At 51.5% G+C, this 15,446-nt stretch overlaps 2 protein-coding genes and 1 non-coding gene across 3 annotated transcripts; 2 read left to right on the top strand and 1 right to left on the bottom strand.

Moving 5' to 3' along the window:
* The first annotated feature begins 242 nt into the window (after positions 1-242).
* On the top strand, positions 243-1,566 carry Mrps26 (mitochondrial ribosomal protein S26). The gene is made up of 4 exons (XM_051144630.1): positions 243-457; positions 548-694; positions 784-907; positions 1,427-1,566. Exons 1-4 carry the CDS (start codon positions 246-248, stop codon positions 1,544-1,546), a joined length of 603 nt encoding a protein of 200 aa, XP_051000587.1. The 5' UTR covers positions 243-245; the 3' UTR covers positions 1,547-1,566.
* Positions 1,567-4,275: 2,709 nt separating this feature from the next.
* On the bottom strand, positions 4,276-4,405 carry LOC127188703 (small nucleolar RNA SNORA17). Its single transcript, XR_007830562.1, has one exon. It is a non-coding gene; the product is annotated as a small nucleolar RNA SNORA17 (small nucleolar RNA).
* A 5,979-nt stretch (positions 4,406-10,384) lies between these two features.
* Oxt (oxytocin/neurophysin I prepropeptide) lies at positions 10,385-11,177 on the top strand. Its single transcript, XM_051145058.1, has 3 exons — positions 10,385-10,532; positions 10,745-10,946; positions 11,031-11,177. Exons 1-3 carry the CDS (start codon positions 10,413-10,415, stop codon positions 11,084-11,086), a joined length of 378 nt encoding a protein of 125 aa, XP_051001015.1. The 5' UTR covers positions 10,385-10,412; the 3' UTR covers positions 11,087-11,177.
* The last annotated feature ends 4,269 nt before the right edge of the window (positions 11,178-15,446 follow it).

The following is a 15,446-nucleotide window of genomic DNA, read 5'->3' on the forward strand; positions in this document are numbered from 1 at the left end:
GCTTGGGGGCGGTGTGGGAACCAACAGGCGGGGCGTCGGATGGTTATGTATGGCTGTCACTCGCGGGCGACGCAGTCCATCAAGCTGCGGTCTCCAAGCTTCCCCTCCGCCCCTCCTACTCTACCCGAGACTCCGTGGAGGCAATGGGCTAGACAACAAGCGCTCCGCCTAACGAGGGCGGGAACGTGAGGCTCCCGTGGTGCTCCGCGGCCACTTCCGGGCCAGGCGTGCCGCAAGCGGCTGTCATGTTGCGCGCCCTGAGCCGCCTGGCCGTGCGGCCCCGGGGCCAGCCCCCAACCGTGCTGCTCCTGCCCGTGCGCGGCCGCAAGACCCGCCACGACCCGCCTGCCAAGTCCAAGGTCGGGCGCGTGAAAATGCCGACGGCAGTAGACCCTGCGGAACTCTTCGTGTTGACCGAGCGCTACCGGCAGTACCGGGAGACCGTGCGCGCTCTCAGGTGTGTGTAAAGGGCTGGCGGCCTTCGGCGCCCTCTGGGAAGTGTTGGGGCGGGAGGGTGGGTGCCGACTTGAAGCCCGTCCTCACCCAGGCTGGAGTTCACGTTGGAGGTGCGAAAGAAGATCCACGAGGCCCGAGCCGGGGTCCTGGCTGAGCGCAAGATTCAGGAGGCCGCCGCGGAGCACCGGGAGCTGATGGCCTGGAACCAGGAGGAGAACCGGCGGCTGCAGGAGCTTCGGTGCGGGAGGCGCGGAGGCGCGGGGCTCGGTGGGCCGGGCCGGGCTCAGCCGCGGCCCCGCTCACCCTCGGCTTCTTTACCCCTCGCAGGATAGCTAGGTTGCAGCTAGCAGCACAGGCCCAGGAGCTGCGGCAGGCTGAGGAGCAGGCCCAGAGAGCCCAGGAGGAGCAGGCTTGGGTGCAACTGAAAGAACAAGAAGTGCTCCAACTGCAGGTGGGCCGAGGTTGTGGGGAGCTGTGGGCGGTGCAGACTCCAGCTAGAGAGGTCTTGGGGAGAGCAGCCCTGGAGGCTTCTCGCTCTGCACACAGAGGGTTGGTTTGTTTACCCTCCCAGGTGATAGTCAGTGAAAGAGGTTACAAGCTAGTATTGCCTTGTCAAGCTTGAAATCAGGGAAACCTGTAACTTAGAATGAAGCCTTTTTTAAAAGTGCAAGAGAGAGAGGGACGAGCTTGAGAGACTCTGCCCCATCTAATCGGGTTGTCACGGTTGGTGCTTGGGTTGTGGCTGTGAGATCTGATGAATGATTGTCCAAGGATGAGGACTCGGATGGTTGAGGTCACCGAGCACTGTTGTGCTGGAAGATAGGTGGGACACTCAAAGAGGCTCTGGGCCCTCTGACCACTTGGATGCCTAGAACCTCAGCCTCTGTGTGCTAGAGGCAGTAAGCTGTGTAGCCCGCCCGCTCCCCGCTCGGGAGGAGTTCCCAGGTCGCTAACCTCTCCTCTCCTGCAGGAGGAGGCGAAGAACTTCATCACTCCTGAGAACCTGGAGGCGCGGATAGAAGAAGCACTGGACTCTCCGAAGAGTTATAACTGGGCTGTCACCAAAGAAGGGCAGGTGATCAGGAACTGAGCACAGAGGCTCTGGGGGCCCCAGCATGGATAGCCTAGGAGGATGGCTCGGCCTTTCCAGAACAACCCCCATTCATGCCAGGGTCTGCACTCACCAGAAACTCCCAAACATAGTGCCCTGCTCTGACACCACATACAAACTCAGGGAAGTTCCTGTCCCAAGGAGGATCAGACTCGACTGTGTCTCCTCTAGAAGCCAAGCTGTCTCCTGAGTCTGGTGGAGTACCATGAGCCAAATGTTTCCTGCTTTTATAAATAAAGTGTTGGAGCCCAGTCTTGCCTATTGGCTGACTACAGGTATAGTGCTAATAGCAGAGGCAAGTAGTTAAGCAGATGGTAACTGGCTTGTAAAATCAAAGGCATTTGTTATAGGTCCTGTTTGTTTGTTTGTTTTGGGTTTTGTCTTTTGGATTCTAGTCAGAAGCAAGTTTCATCTCACTAAGCCATGAGTTAGTTACCTGCTTTGCTCAATCCTGAGCTTTGCTGCCTGGCATCCAGTTGTCCAAATCCAGAAAACAAAAAGGGTACCCTCTTTCTCTTGGTAGCTCTTCAGGAGTGGTCTCTGTGGCAGGACCCTGTCACAGCGTTATTCAACCACCCAGCAGGTAGTAGACCCTCGGGCTGTGTATGCTTGCCTGGCACTGGGATCAGATGCATATGCCATTATATTGGCATTTTATGTGGTGCCAGGAATCAAAACCAGATCTTCGTGACTACATTGCATGCACTTCAGTGAATGAGCTAGGTTGGGTCAAGCAACACTGAAGGAGGTGGGCCGCCAGGGCACACACAGGCCCTGGGTTCAATCCCCAACACTGCATAAAGCAGGCATGGTGGTTTGTGCTTGCTTTCTGGAGGTAAAAAGAAGAGCATTAGTTGACTGTCAATGTCATCCTCGGCTACATGGGGAGTCTGAGAGTGCAGAAGTCTGCCCCAGTCCTGTCAGGTAGGCTGGATGTGAGGGTGCTCTACCTCTGCTACCCAGCTGGGCGAGGCAAACTGCTTTAGGGGGGTCAAAGGCTGGAGAAAGAGTATACTTGCCAGCTCAATGGGTGTTGGGTATTTTAATTTGTTTCTTCTAGGTCTGACTAAGCCTAAGATCATTGCTCAGTTTCTCCAGTGCACAGGTACTCAATGTGCCCTGAAATCTTAAAGCTTCTCAGTCAGTGAACAAGCCTACTTGAATGCTAAAAAGTATGTCTGGCAAGAAAAATCAAATTTGGAATTACATTTTTCTTGCCAAATATGAAGTCAAAAGCAATATTTCAACCCCAAACTTGGCCAGTCTAATGATGATGGCGACCATTTCCTCTTTAGATGCTTTGACCAATGTGTCAAGCACAGAGGATCTGAGTTTAGTCCCCGGCACCTGTGCCAGTCAGCTCACAATGCCTCCAGGATATGATGCCTCCAGCCTCCATGCCACATGCACTTACCCACACAAACAAAAATAATAAAAACGAAGCTTTTAAGTCTTGTCTTTTATTGGTTCTTTGTGAATTTCATGTCATGCACCTCAATTCCACTCATCTCTCCCTCCCCTCATACCCATCCTCCACTCTTGAAACCTTCCCCCAAAAGAGAAAAAAATAATCTAGTTGTGGAAGCCGTAGTGTGTCACAGTGTCCCACAGTATATATACCCTTTTGTTCACGTGTCTTCACTTGCTAATGTTCATTGGTCTGGTATGAGGCCCCTGGCTTCTGCTACACTATCCATACTGGATTCTCACTGGGACTCGTGTCATGGAAAGCCTGCCATTTTGGATCTGTAAGACCAGTTTCTCAATGGGGTAGATGTTAAGGTGAGCCAGTTTAGAGCACTGGATCTGGACCTGAGAGATGTCTGAGTTGTTCAACCCATCAGTCCTCACACCCTCGGGGTGGCTCACCCACAACCTTCACATCCAGGGGCCAGCTCCACTTCTACCATGCTGCCCAAGTGAGGTACAGGTCCTCTCCTGAGTGCTGCAGCTGGTGAGGGGCAGGGACCAAGCTCCTGCTTTCATGACCCCAGGGCCAGGTCTCCCACCTGCAGCAGATGGTGAAGCGTGAGGAGAGGAGGGAGAAGGATCTCTCCCTCACCCATGCCAATGCACAGGAGATGAATGGCAGGGCCTCCCATGCAGGACCACTCTCCCAAGGACTGAAGCTAGCCAGGGACAGTCAGCTCTCCTGCTCTCACGCCTCCCAAGGTCAGCTCTCCCATGATGCCCAGGTGGGACCAGTTCTGCACAGCCCTTGGACATCAACATGTCTCCAGGCAGTAGCTCAAACCAAGATTATCCACCTGGCTTTTGGTGTCAACAGACCCTTGCTGCTGCAGGGCCACGGACCCAGAGGTGGCCCCTGGTGGCAGCACAGGCAGGGGCCCCATCATGGTCCCAGGTGGCTACTCACATCAGGCTGTTCCTCACCACCCTCGAGTCTCCAGTTCCGTCTCTCTTCACTGTGCCCACATCCTTCTGTTTCTCTTTCTTTTCCATTTCTCCACCACTTACTTGCTTCTCTTAGTGGTGCAGGGGGCCTCTGAGTGTCTGGGGTCGTCTCAGGAGTGGTCTCAGGAATGCTACGCCCTGCTTGTGCATTACGGCAGCGGGCAGGTGTCATCTCCCTCATGGTCTGCCCTTCCCTCGTCCCCAGGCCCGCGCAGCGCTGGACTGGTGGTCATCTTAGGCTGCCTCCCAGTCTGGGCTCCGTGGCACCAGACTGATGGTAGCTTTTTTCAGGGACTGTTAGGCTACTAACCATTCAGGTGTTCACAGGTCAGAACACTGAGTGAAGACAAGCCCCTCTCCTCTCTGCCACCTAGTGACGGACATGTGACATAGCAGGCACACCTGCAAAGCCTTAGGGGCAGGGATTGTTTGAATTCCCCTGTCTCCCTCCCCAAACAGGGTTTCTCTGTATAGCCTTGGCTGTCCTGAACTCACTTTGTAGACCAGGCTGGCCTCGAACTCACAGCGATCCGCCTGCCTCTGCCTCCCGAGTGCTGGGATTAAAGACGTGCGCCACCATGCCTGGCTACCATAACTTTCTAACCAAAAGAAAAATACAGCAAAAGTGGCGCAGTGGCGCCCCCACAAGTGCACTGCGGCTGTAACAGAGGTGGAGCGGTTTTTGGCGAGTATGATGTCATGAAGCTTTCACTCAGTTTCAGTTCAAAGTGTAGGTGAGCCCAGCATGATGGTGCACACCTTTAATCCCAGCACTTGGGAGGCAGGGGCAGGCGGAGCTCTGTGAGTTCTAGAACAGCCTGGTCTACAAAGTGAGTCCAGGACAGCCAAGGCCACACAGAGAAAAACTCTGTCTCGAAAAACCAATAAATAAATAAATAAATAGGTAGATAAATAAATAAATAAAAATAAAAATGTAGCGACCCTGCTGGACCTCATCTAACCTAGTGAGCTGCTTATTTATTTGCTTAAAGCTCTTGTCAAGATAGGGTTCTATTATGTAGCTTGCCTGTAGCTCACTTTATTATACACAGAACAGGCTGGCTTCAACTCAAAGATCTGCCTGCCTCTGCCTCCCAAGTGCTGGGATTAAGATATGCACCACCACACTCAACCAAATGAGCCCTTTAAAAGTGAGCCTAAGAGCTAGGCATCTGGTACTTGCCTTTAGTCCCACCATTCGGGAGGCAGAAGCAGACGGATCGCTGTGAGTTCGAGGCCAGTCTGGTCTACAAAGAGAATCCAGGACAGCCAGGGCTACACAGAGAAACCCTGTCTTAAAAAACAAACAAACGAACGAACAAAAAAGTGGACCTAAATTGGGCGTATTGGCAGAAAGAGGAGGAACTCTGCAAAGTTAAGGTCTGCGTAGAGTTTCAGGACAGCCAGGGCTACATTGTGAGACCCTCAATAAATAAGTAGATGATAGATTCTAGATAGATAGATAATAGACAGCCAGATGATAAATAAATCATAGATACATAAATCACAGATGTATCATAGACAGACAGTGATAAACACAAGATAGTAGATAGTGAGAGATAGATAAAAGGCAGATGATATTTAGATAGATAGCAGAGAGAGAGAGAGAGAGAGAATGTGAGCCTAGGCCTTCCCCATGCTCAGAGACTTGATGGAACAGTATCAAGCTCTCATCTTCGCTTTGTCTCCTAGTCCTCAGAGAAGCAGGGCCTGGGAAGACGGCTCGGCAGCTGACAGCACTGGCTGCTCCTCTGGAGGGCCCCCATTCACTTCCCAGCACCTGTTTGCCTGAGCACAACCACCTGGAGCTCCAGGTCCAGGGGGATCCGACACCTTCTTCTGGCCTCTGGGGACACTGCACATGTGCGATGCACAGACAGACATGCAGGCCAACCAACCACCCATATACATGAATTTAAAAAAATATATATATATATATATATATATATATATATAAAAGAAGTGAGCTGTCGTGTGATATGCAGCTGCAGGGAAATACATTGCACCCACAGCTCTGGTGAGGAACGCACACTGTACCGGCTGATGGCTTGCCGCTGTGCTGGGGACCCTGAGTGGAGAAGCCCCGCCTGGGCTCTGACGTAATAAATGGATGTTATTTTTGGAGGCTACATTTGTGTTCATTGTTCGCAGCAGCACCCAAGCCTTCTGCACGCACATGGTTTCTGCCCTCCGGCTGGGTACTCACAGGGCCCCCCAAGGAGAAGGACACCAGACATTGCTTTTCTTTCCATAGCATTTCCTAAGCCACCACCTGCGTAACTTGGATCTGGAAACCTAAGAAGGGCGGTGAGAGAACGAGGAAAGAACAGACTCCAGCACAGAGAGGCTGGGGCCACATGGTCTGTGTGCTCTCCTGGTGCAGCAACCCTCCACTTTGCCTCACGTGTCCACTTTGCACAGCACAGGGAGGGGCCGGCTAGACTCTGCAGGCAGCAATCCCCGGTTGTAAACACCCACCAGGAGGCTACAGTTTCTGCTGGCTAAAGCGCTCACTGCTCAATCCTTTGTAAACACTCACCCCAGCACACACTCTTCAGCGTTTGCACTGGGGCCAGCCAAAGGCTTTGCCAAAGCCCTGTTCACCTCATCCCCAGGGTACAGAGGGAAGCTTTGCTGACTTCTCATGGGTCTGAGGTGCATTTTAAATAGTACACAATTCACTTGGGGCTTCGTCACTTCTCCTCAGGGGATCAAGACATAGATCTTGTGTAGGCACCCAGTACAGTGGTACCTCCCACCAGTCCTCCTAGCACGTGTTGCTTTTGGAGTTATGCTTACCTTCGTTTCCTGTGGTGGCTTTTAGTTACTATAGCAAAACCTCTGGCAATTTTTAACTTATACAAACAAAAGGTTTAATTTGGTGGGTTTTAAGATAGTATCTCCCCGGGCGTGGTGGTGCACGCCTTTAATCCCAGCACTTGCTGGTAGAGGCAGGCATATCGCTGTGAGTTCGAGGCCAGCCTGGTCTACAAAGCTAGTCCAGGATAGCCAAGGCTACACACAGAGAGAGGTTGTCTCGAAAAACCAAAAAGAAAAAAAAAAAAAAAAAGACAGTATCTCATAAACCCCTGAATGGCTTTGAACTCCCCTTTACCTGTGACTGGTCTTGAACTCAGATGCTCTTGCACATTTCCAGCATGCTGAGATCACAGGTGTGTGCCATCAAGCTGAGAGGAAAAGGGTTAGTTTGGCTCACCGTTTCAGAGGCCCCAGTCCACAGTTTGTTGTCCCTGTTGCTTACAAGTTTATGTCAATGCACACGTAATGGTAGAGCGCATGGAGAAACGAGCTCGTTCATTCTGCGATGTTGGAAAACCAAAGATGAGGTCTAGGGAACCCCAAGGTTTCTCACTACCTCAAGGACCCAAACACCTTCCTCCCACGGGGTCTCCACCTTAAAGATCTCAACACCGCCCAATACGCCTTCCTAAGGACTGGCAATATAGCTGGTGGGGTACACTCAGATCCAAACCAAAGCGTCGCCCGATGATGTCATATGCAGCTTATTTCACATTTTACCTCCTCAAGTAAGGGGATAGTGGTCCCCCGCCGCCCCCCCCCCCCCCGGTGCTAACATTGTACCCAAGGCTTCGTGTACACTTGCCTGCATATAAGCCAAGCAAGGGTTCTGCTAAGCTGCAGCCCCCGCCTGAGGCCAAGGATTCTGTCTGCTGTTCCCAAACACGGATGAGGAGTTGGTTAGCACATGAAGGCACATTGGCCTTATGGGAGCATTATCTGCATATTATTATGATATGCTAATTTATGCACATGGATTACCTTAGATGAGATCACTGGGCCCACAGAGTATGTGGGAGGCCTCTCTGGGGCCATTCTGGGGGTCAAGCTCTTAGCCTTCTATGCCAAGAATGCCAATAAGCTAATCTGGGTAAGAAATGAACTGATTTGTAGTACAGGTCAACCTGACCACCAGCTCAGCATTTGATTGCTTGCACCAGTGACTCAGGAGCTGTGATGAGCCTTGTCTCATTGGCCCCAGGCCCCGGATCTTGAGGACAAAGAGCCTAGGGGTTTTTCCATTCTCTCTGGGGGCAGAGACTGCAAGTGATCTGGTCTCTGGGACACTGGCTGTCATGGTGACTTCCTAAGGAAGTGACCTGAGATGAAGTTTAGAACACAGGGCCGGGGGGACCATCTCTGTGGAAGCGAAGGAGTGGGTCAGCACAACCAATATGCAGACCAAAGCCCACAGCTGAAATGCAGTCAGAGATGCTCAGCTTGGGCCGAAATGGACCAATCGTAATATGTAGCCACCAGGGAAGGGCCAGGGCCAGGCGGCTTCCTGCAGTTGAGACCATTGTCCACACTCCAGCAGCAGATGGCAAGTGTTTTCTTAGACAGGATCCTAGTCCTAAGCTGGTGGTACACACCTTTAAGCCCAGCACTTGGGAGGCAGGTGGACCAGTGTAAGTTCCAGGCCAGCCTGGTCTCCACAGAGAGTTCTAAGACAGCCAGGGCTACATAGTGAGACGCTGTCTCAAAACAAACAAACAAACAAAAACAAGAGTCTGGGCAATGTTTCTCCTTTCTTTTAAAAATGTTTTTAGGTTTATTTATTTTATTTTATGTATATGAATGTTCTGCCTGCATGTATGTAATGTATCATGTGTGTGCCTGGTGCCCTTGGAGGTCAGAAGAAGGCGCCATCTCCACTAGAATTGACTAGTATTAGGTGGTTATGAGCCACCACGTGGGCGCTGGGAATCAAACCTGGGTTCTCTGCAAGAGAAACTCTTAACCAACTTTCCAGCCCCAAGATGGTAAGATATTTAAAACATGGACCCAGTTGAAGGTCTTCAGGTGACTGAGGGCGGGGCCTGTGATGGACCCAGTGGAAGGTCTTCAGGTGATTGAGGGCGGGGCCTGTGAAGCAGCTGAGTGTTCCATGTCTTCTTTCCTTCCTTCCTTCCTTCCTTCCTTCCGTTCTTTGTTTTTGTTTGTTTTTTAAAATATTTTTATTTAATTTTAATTTATGTGAATTGGTGTGAGGGTGTCAGATCTTAGAGTTACAGACAGTTGTGAGCCACCATGTGGTTGCTGGGAATTGAACCCAGGACCTTTGGAAGAACAGACAGTGCTCTTAACCACTGAGCCATCTCTCCAGCCCCTTGTTTTGTTTTTTGAGACAGAGTTTCTCTGTGACGCCTTGGCTGTCTTGGAACTAACTCTGTAGACCAGACTGGCCTTGAAGTAACGGAGATCTTCCTACCTTTGCCTCCCAAGTTCTGGGATTAAAGGTGTGTGCTGCCACCACAGGTTTTGATATGTGTTCCATTTTAAACTGTATTAAACAAACAAACAAACAAACAGGGGTGTGAGAGATGGCTCAGTGGTTAGGAGTGCATGCCACTCTTGCAGAGGACTGAATTTTGTTCCCAGCATGCACACAGGCCAACTCACAACCCCCTTTAATTATCCTCCTAGGGATCCAGCGCCCTCTTCTGGCCTCCAAGGAAACTTGCACGTACAAACATGCACACAAATAAGAGTAAAAATTAAAATTTTAATGAAAAAGCCTGTTCCCGGAATGTGTTGCAGTCATCCTGCCAAGGTCTCACACACGAGGCCAGCCGTCTGCCACTAAACTGCAAGCAGCACCTCTCCCTTCCATGTAGACCTCGGCAGCCCTGCAGCCCAAAGGTTTTGTTTTGTTGTGATTTTTCTTTTTCTTTCTTTCCTCTCTCTCTCTCTCTCTCTCTCTCTCTCTCTCTCTCTCTCTCTCTTTTTTTTTTTTTTTTTTTTTTTTGAGACAGGGTTTCTCTGTGTAGCCTTGGCTATCCTAGACTCGCTTTGTAGACCAGGCTGGCCTTGAACTCACAGAGATCCAACTGCCTCTGCCTCCGGAGTGCTGGGATTACAAGCATGCGCCACTAAGCCTGGCTCTTTCTTTTGTTTTATTTTGGTTTGTTTGGTGTGTTTTGGCTTTGACCTCCACTGATATTTTGTCTTACCATCTAGTTGGAAGAAGCGCTGAGCTACACTCAGAAGTTGAAGGAAGACGCGATCTTTTTCCCCATCCGAGTTTCGGGGACATATAAGGACTCCTATAAATCCTGTGAAAATAGCTCCTGTCTAGGCTGCACCTCCACCCCCACCCAATTCTCGCTATTCTTTTGTGGCTCAGGCCACCCCCTCCAGGCTGCTTCCCTTCGGAGCTCCAGGCCATTAGCTGAGACGCTGACCTTGACCCTAGTCTAGACCCTGCAAATGAAGGCCCTGCCTCTAAACAGTGTGAACCGCTTTGACCCAAGAGACCTGCTGTGACCAGTCATGCAGTCACCCTCTTAAGACAGTGCTCCACCAAGGCGATGCTCAGACATAAAAAGGTCGGGCCTGGGCTGGAGAAACCATCACCTGAGGTGGGTGGCGGACTCAGAGCATCAACGCCATGGCCTGTCCCAGTCTCGCTTGCTGCCTGCTTGGCCTACTGGCTCTGACCTCTGCCTGCTACATCCAGAACTGTCCCCTGGGCGGCAAGAGGGCTGCGCTGGACCTGGACATGCGCAAGGTGAGTCTTCTCCGGACCCTTAGCAGCGCCAAGGACCGGGGAAGCTCTCTCACCCGCAGAGAGCATCCCCGCATTCTTGGCTGCCCTATCGGGGTCTCGCATGGGAACCCTTGGCATTGGGGAGGGTTAGGCTCCCGCTTGACGCCGAGAAGATAGAGAGTATGTGATGGTCCTCGCCCCGCCACTGCGCCCACTCGTGTCCTTCCCCTCAGTGTCTCCCCTGCGGCCCGGGCGGCAAAGGGCGCTGCTTCGGGCCGAACATCTGCTGCGCGGACGAGCTGGGCTGCTTCGTGGGCACCGCCGAGGCGCTGCGCTGCCAAGAGGAGAGCTACCTGCCGTCGCCCTGCCAGTCCGGCCAGAAGCCGTGCGGGAGCGGGGGCCGCTGCGCCGCTGCAGGCGTTTGCTGCAGCCCGGGTGAGCAGGAGGGGTCCCGTCAGGACTGCCCGGTAGGGAGCCGTCGGGTTTGATGCTCAGGCCTTTGACCCATGTCTCTTGCAGATGGCTGCCGCACGGACCCCGCCTGCGACCCTGAGTCGGCCTTCTCTGAGCGCTGAGCCCACTGTGATGATACCTTTAAGGCGCATCCTTCACTCCCCATGGCCATCGCTAGAAAGAATGAAAAATAAAGCACATTTCCTCTTCAAACTTGACTGGCGTCTAATTGTTGGAAACGGGGGGGGGGGGAAGAAAAGGGTTGGGAACGCTATGGGTCCTGGGAATTCAGAGCAAGACCAGCCCAATAAGCTACTCAGGGCACAAAGGGGTGTGCTACAGGGCTGTCACCACCCTATAGGTTAGCCCTATTTCCCACTAGGGCGGGCCTGCTGCAGACAGACTTAAAAGCAGCATTTGATACTGGTCTAAAAGACAGTTCCAGGACAGCCAGGGCTATTACACAGAGAAACCCTGTCTCGAAAAATCAAAAATAAATAAAAGAAGCATTTGAAAGTCCAAGCAACAATGGTGGACACCTGTGGGAAAAGACAAGGCCTAACAAGGGGCCGAGTGAGAGGGAGGCAGGCAGGAGGCAGGGGAATTCATTCAGTCACTTCTGGTGTGGGAGGAGACTTCAGCCACAACCTCAGAAGTTGAGGGGACAAGCCTCGCCTAGAAGGAAGCGTCTTGGCCCAGGGAGGGTAGTTGCTGAATTCTCACACAGGCCCCAAGGAGGCTACAGCGGGAAATAACAAGAACCAGCTGGCCTCTCCTCTGCCTGTCCTCAGGGCCAGGCCTGAGCTCAGGGCCCTGCTGAGCTCAGGACAGTATTCTCTGGGAACACATGGCATCTAAGAGCCAGTGGCCATAAATGATAAAAACACAAAGCCCACAGGCAAACAGAGAAAGCCACACCCTGTACTATGTGTCTATGGCTGGATTATATACCCCTCCTCCGCACAAAGCCTGCCCCACCCAGCTGCCAGCGTTCTCGGCTGGGATGGCAAAAGGCGCATGCCCCTCGCGCCTACACAGGGTCACGTGATTCGTTGTCTGTTCCAATAAAAAGTGATGGCTTGGGTGGAGCTCACGAGGCCCCGGGCTCCATCCCATCACAGCAGTAAAGAAACATACAAACACTTTCTATAGTTCTCACAACCAGCAAAAAAACACAGATGCCTCAACACCACCACATGTGGGACCCGCAGACATCGTGGACGCCAAAAAGATATACGAAAAAGACTTCAAGATTGGGTTGGGTTGGGAGGGTTGTGTTTTGTTGTTGTTGTTGTTGTTGTTGTTTTGAGGGTTTTTTGTTTTTGTTTTGTTTGCTTTGTTTTGTTTTTCTTTTCATTTTTCTGGGGCTGGGTTTTGAAGATTTTGTCTTGATTTGGTTTGTTTTGATTTCAGGTTTTTTGTTTTTGTTTGTTTGTTTGTTTGTTTGTTTTGAGACAGGTTTCTCTGTGTAGCCTTGGGAGTCCTGGATTCACTTTGTAGACCAGGCTGGCCTGGAACTCACACCTCCTGTCTCTGCCTCCCTGAGTGCTGGGATCACAGGTGTGTGTCATTGAGCTAGGCTTGAAGATTTTTCTTTAATCTTAAAACTTTCAGGGGCTGCAGAGATGGCTCAGCAGTCAAGAGCACAGCTGCTCATCCAAGAGGATCCCGGTTCAATTCCCAGCACCCACACGGCAGCTCATAGTTGTCTGTAACTCCTGTTCCAGGGGATCTGACACTCTCATACAGACATATGTACAGTCTAAACACCAATGCACATAAAATAAAAATTAAAGAAATTATTTTTTTAAGAAATTATTTTTTAAAAAAGACGTATTCTGTTAAATGTTTATTTTTGTATATGTCTATGTGTACATGAGTGCAGTGCTCATAGAGACCAGCAGAGGGCATCCTATCCCCAGAATCTAGAGCTAGAGTTGTGAGCCATGTAGGTGCTGGGACCCTCTGCAGGAGCAGTATGCTCTCTTAACTTGTGAGCCATTTCTCTAGCCTAAAATTTTTCTTAATTACCTTTCATTATTGCTTTATTGTGTGTTTGAGGGCTGTATGTATGCCACAGTGCACATGTGGAAGTCAGAGGTCTCTTAGCATCTGCTTGCATGCACCCCCTTTGCTTCTAGTGGCTGAAGGGAGGAGGCAAGGGAACCCCAGAAGTGCCTTTAAATGGCTCTGTAGCTGGGTTTGGGACTGACTCCCCAAAAGGAAAAGAGAATAGAAGGCCCAGTGGGCAGAAGATGGGGTACACACATGTACTTCCTTTCCTTGAGAAAGAGGAGCCTGATTCTTCTAGAAACAAGTGGAGGAAAGCAGGGATCACAGTTCTCCACCTGGGCAGAACAGGGGCTCTGAACTTCATTCTGAAGCTGCCCACACAACCCTAGGAATTAAATCAAGAGTGGCCAAGCCATCTGCCACTCCCTGGCCCCGCCCTGCTGGAGGTCAGACCCTGGGAGGGTCACCTAAGGAGGAGGCTGCCTGGCGCCTGTAACACCTGGTTAAACCCAGACATGCAGAGAGGCCTAACGGTGCTGAGGAGATGGGGAGAGAGACCTGGGGACTGTGTAGGGCCCCTTGACTCTGTCCACCCAGTCAGATCAGTGCAGCTACTCTCTCTTCCGCAGTTTCTCTTTTGACCCGAGAACCTGCAGAGCTTCCCAAAGGAGATGCAGCACCGTGTGGGCCCCAACCCTGGAGCAAGACGTCTGGAGAGGATGCACAGGAGAGATGAGGCAAAGAGAGAAAACAGTGGGAGGTTAGCAGGAGAGTGAGGACCAGAAGAGACTAGGGGATGCAAGGATAGAACCCTGGGAGAGCAGCTGGAAAGGCCAAGGCGCTGGAGGGCCAGAGTGCTGGCTTGGGAGCCAAGGGCAGTTAAGAGGACTGGGATTTGGTCCCTAGAGACCATGTGGTCATTCATAACCACCTGTCACTCTAGTTCCAGGGAATCTGATGCTCTCTTCTGGCCTCTGCAGGTACCAGGCACACACACGGCGCACAGACATACATGACAGAAAAGCACCCATACATGTAAATAAATATCTATCTAAAATTTTAGAAAAAAAAAAGAGAGAGAGAGAGAGAGAAGCTAAGCCAGGTACGGTGGCACACACCTTTACTCCCAGCACTCGGGAGGCAGAGGCAGGTGGATCGCTGTCAGTTCGAGGTCAGCCTGTTCTACAAAGTGAGTCCAGGACAGACAAGCCTACGCAGAGAGACCCTGTCTCAAAAAAACCAGAGAGAGAGAGAGAGAGAGAAAAGGGGGGGGAGGATAGAGGGACAAAGGCCAAGTAAGTGCTGGTGACAGCTTTGTTCCAAAACCAGATGTGCCAAAGGGAATGAAGTACTTGTGTCTGGGTGTTACGTTTATGTGTTTATTTATTTATTTGTTTATTTATTTGGTTGGTTGGTTGGTTGGGTTTGCTTTTTGGAGACAGGGTTTTCTCTGTGTAAACCAGTCAGGGCTTGAACCCAGATCCGCTTGCCTCTGCTCCCGGAGTGCTGGGATTACAGGAGTGCGTCACCGCGCCCCATGGCTTGTCTGGGAGCTACTGTATGTGTGCCTTGTTGCTGGACTTGTGGGTTTTTTGTGGGTCCCTAGCTGTGGTTGAGATCAAGAGTCATAGAAAACCTCTAGCCGCAGAGTCTGTCGTCTTCTTTTTCCTCCTTTCTCCTTCTTGAGAACTCCTTCTCTGTGGTTCTGAGGACCAAATCCAGGCTAGGAAAGCCTTCTGCTCCTGAGGCACAACCCCAGCCTATCTTGTCTATTTCCCTGCCTGAGGGTGGGTGTGGTGGTTTGAGCACACATCTGTAGGGGACTTGTAGCAGCGTTCTCGATGGGGTCTGCCTCTTAGTGGTTGGGTGCTGATGGTAGGGCATCTAGAGAGAAAACATCTCATTTAGATCTGGGGTAATGTCTCTTCTCCTTCTCCCATCTGGGCACAATCTTGGGCAAGTGTGACATTTGCACTGGGTACCAGGGTAGGTCCCTCAAGCTGTTTTGCCTTAGTCTTGGATGAAATTAGGGCTGAGATGGTCATCATGGCTTGACCCCTCTTTCTCTGTCACTCTCGCTTATTCTGTCTCTCTCCTCGTCGTGCTTTGATTGTCTTGTCCGCCAAGCGTCTTGCCTCCTTTTATTTCGATCTCAGTCAGAGAATCGCTAAGTCACCCTGACTCTTCCGGTCACGGGCCCTCAGACCTTGTCCTTCTTCTGAGCTTGGGGTTGTCTTTGTCTTGAGTATAATGGGGGTATCTGGGAGCCCCAGAATGCTTCCCTTATACTATAAGGCTTATAGATTCTGCCTCTTCTGGGGGTGGGAGCGTGGACCATGCCACGACTTTGAGGTGCGGGTGCGGGGGGGGGGGGGATTAGCCAAGGCAGAGTAGAAATTTCGCACTCCAATGCCTCTCCCTCCCCTCTCCTCCCACTCCAGAGACAGAAGACAGACATCAGGGTGCGTT

The sequence above is a fragment of the Acomys russatus genome, chromosome 4 (genome assembly GCF_903995435.1).
Source record: "Acomys russatus chromosome 4, mAcoRus1.1, whole genome shotgun sequence".
NCBI lineage: Eukaryota > Metazoa > Chordata > Mammalia > Rodentia > Muridae > Acomys > Acomys russatus.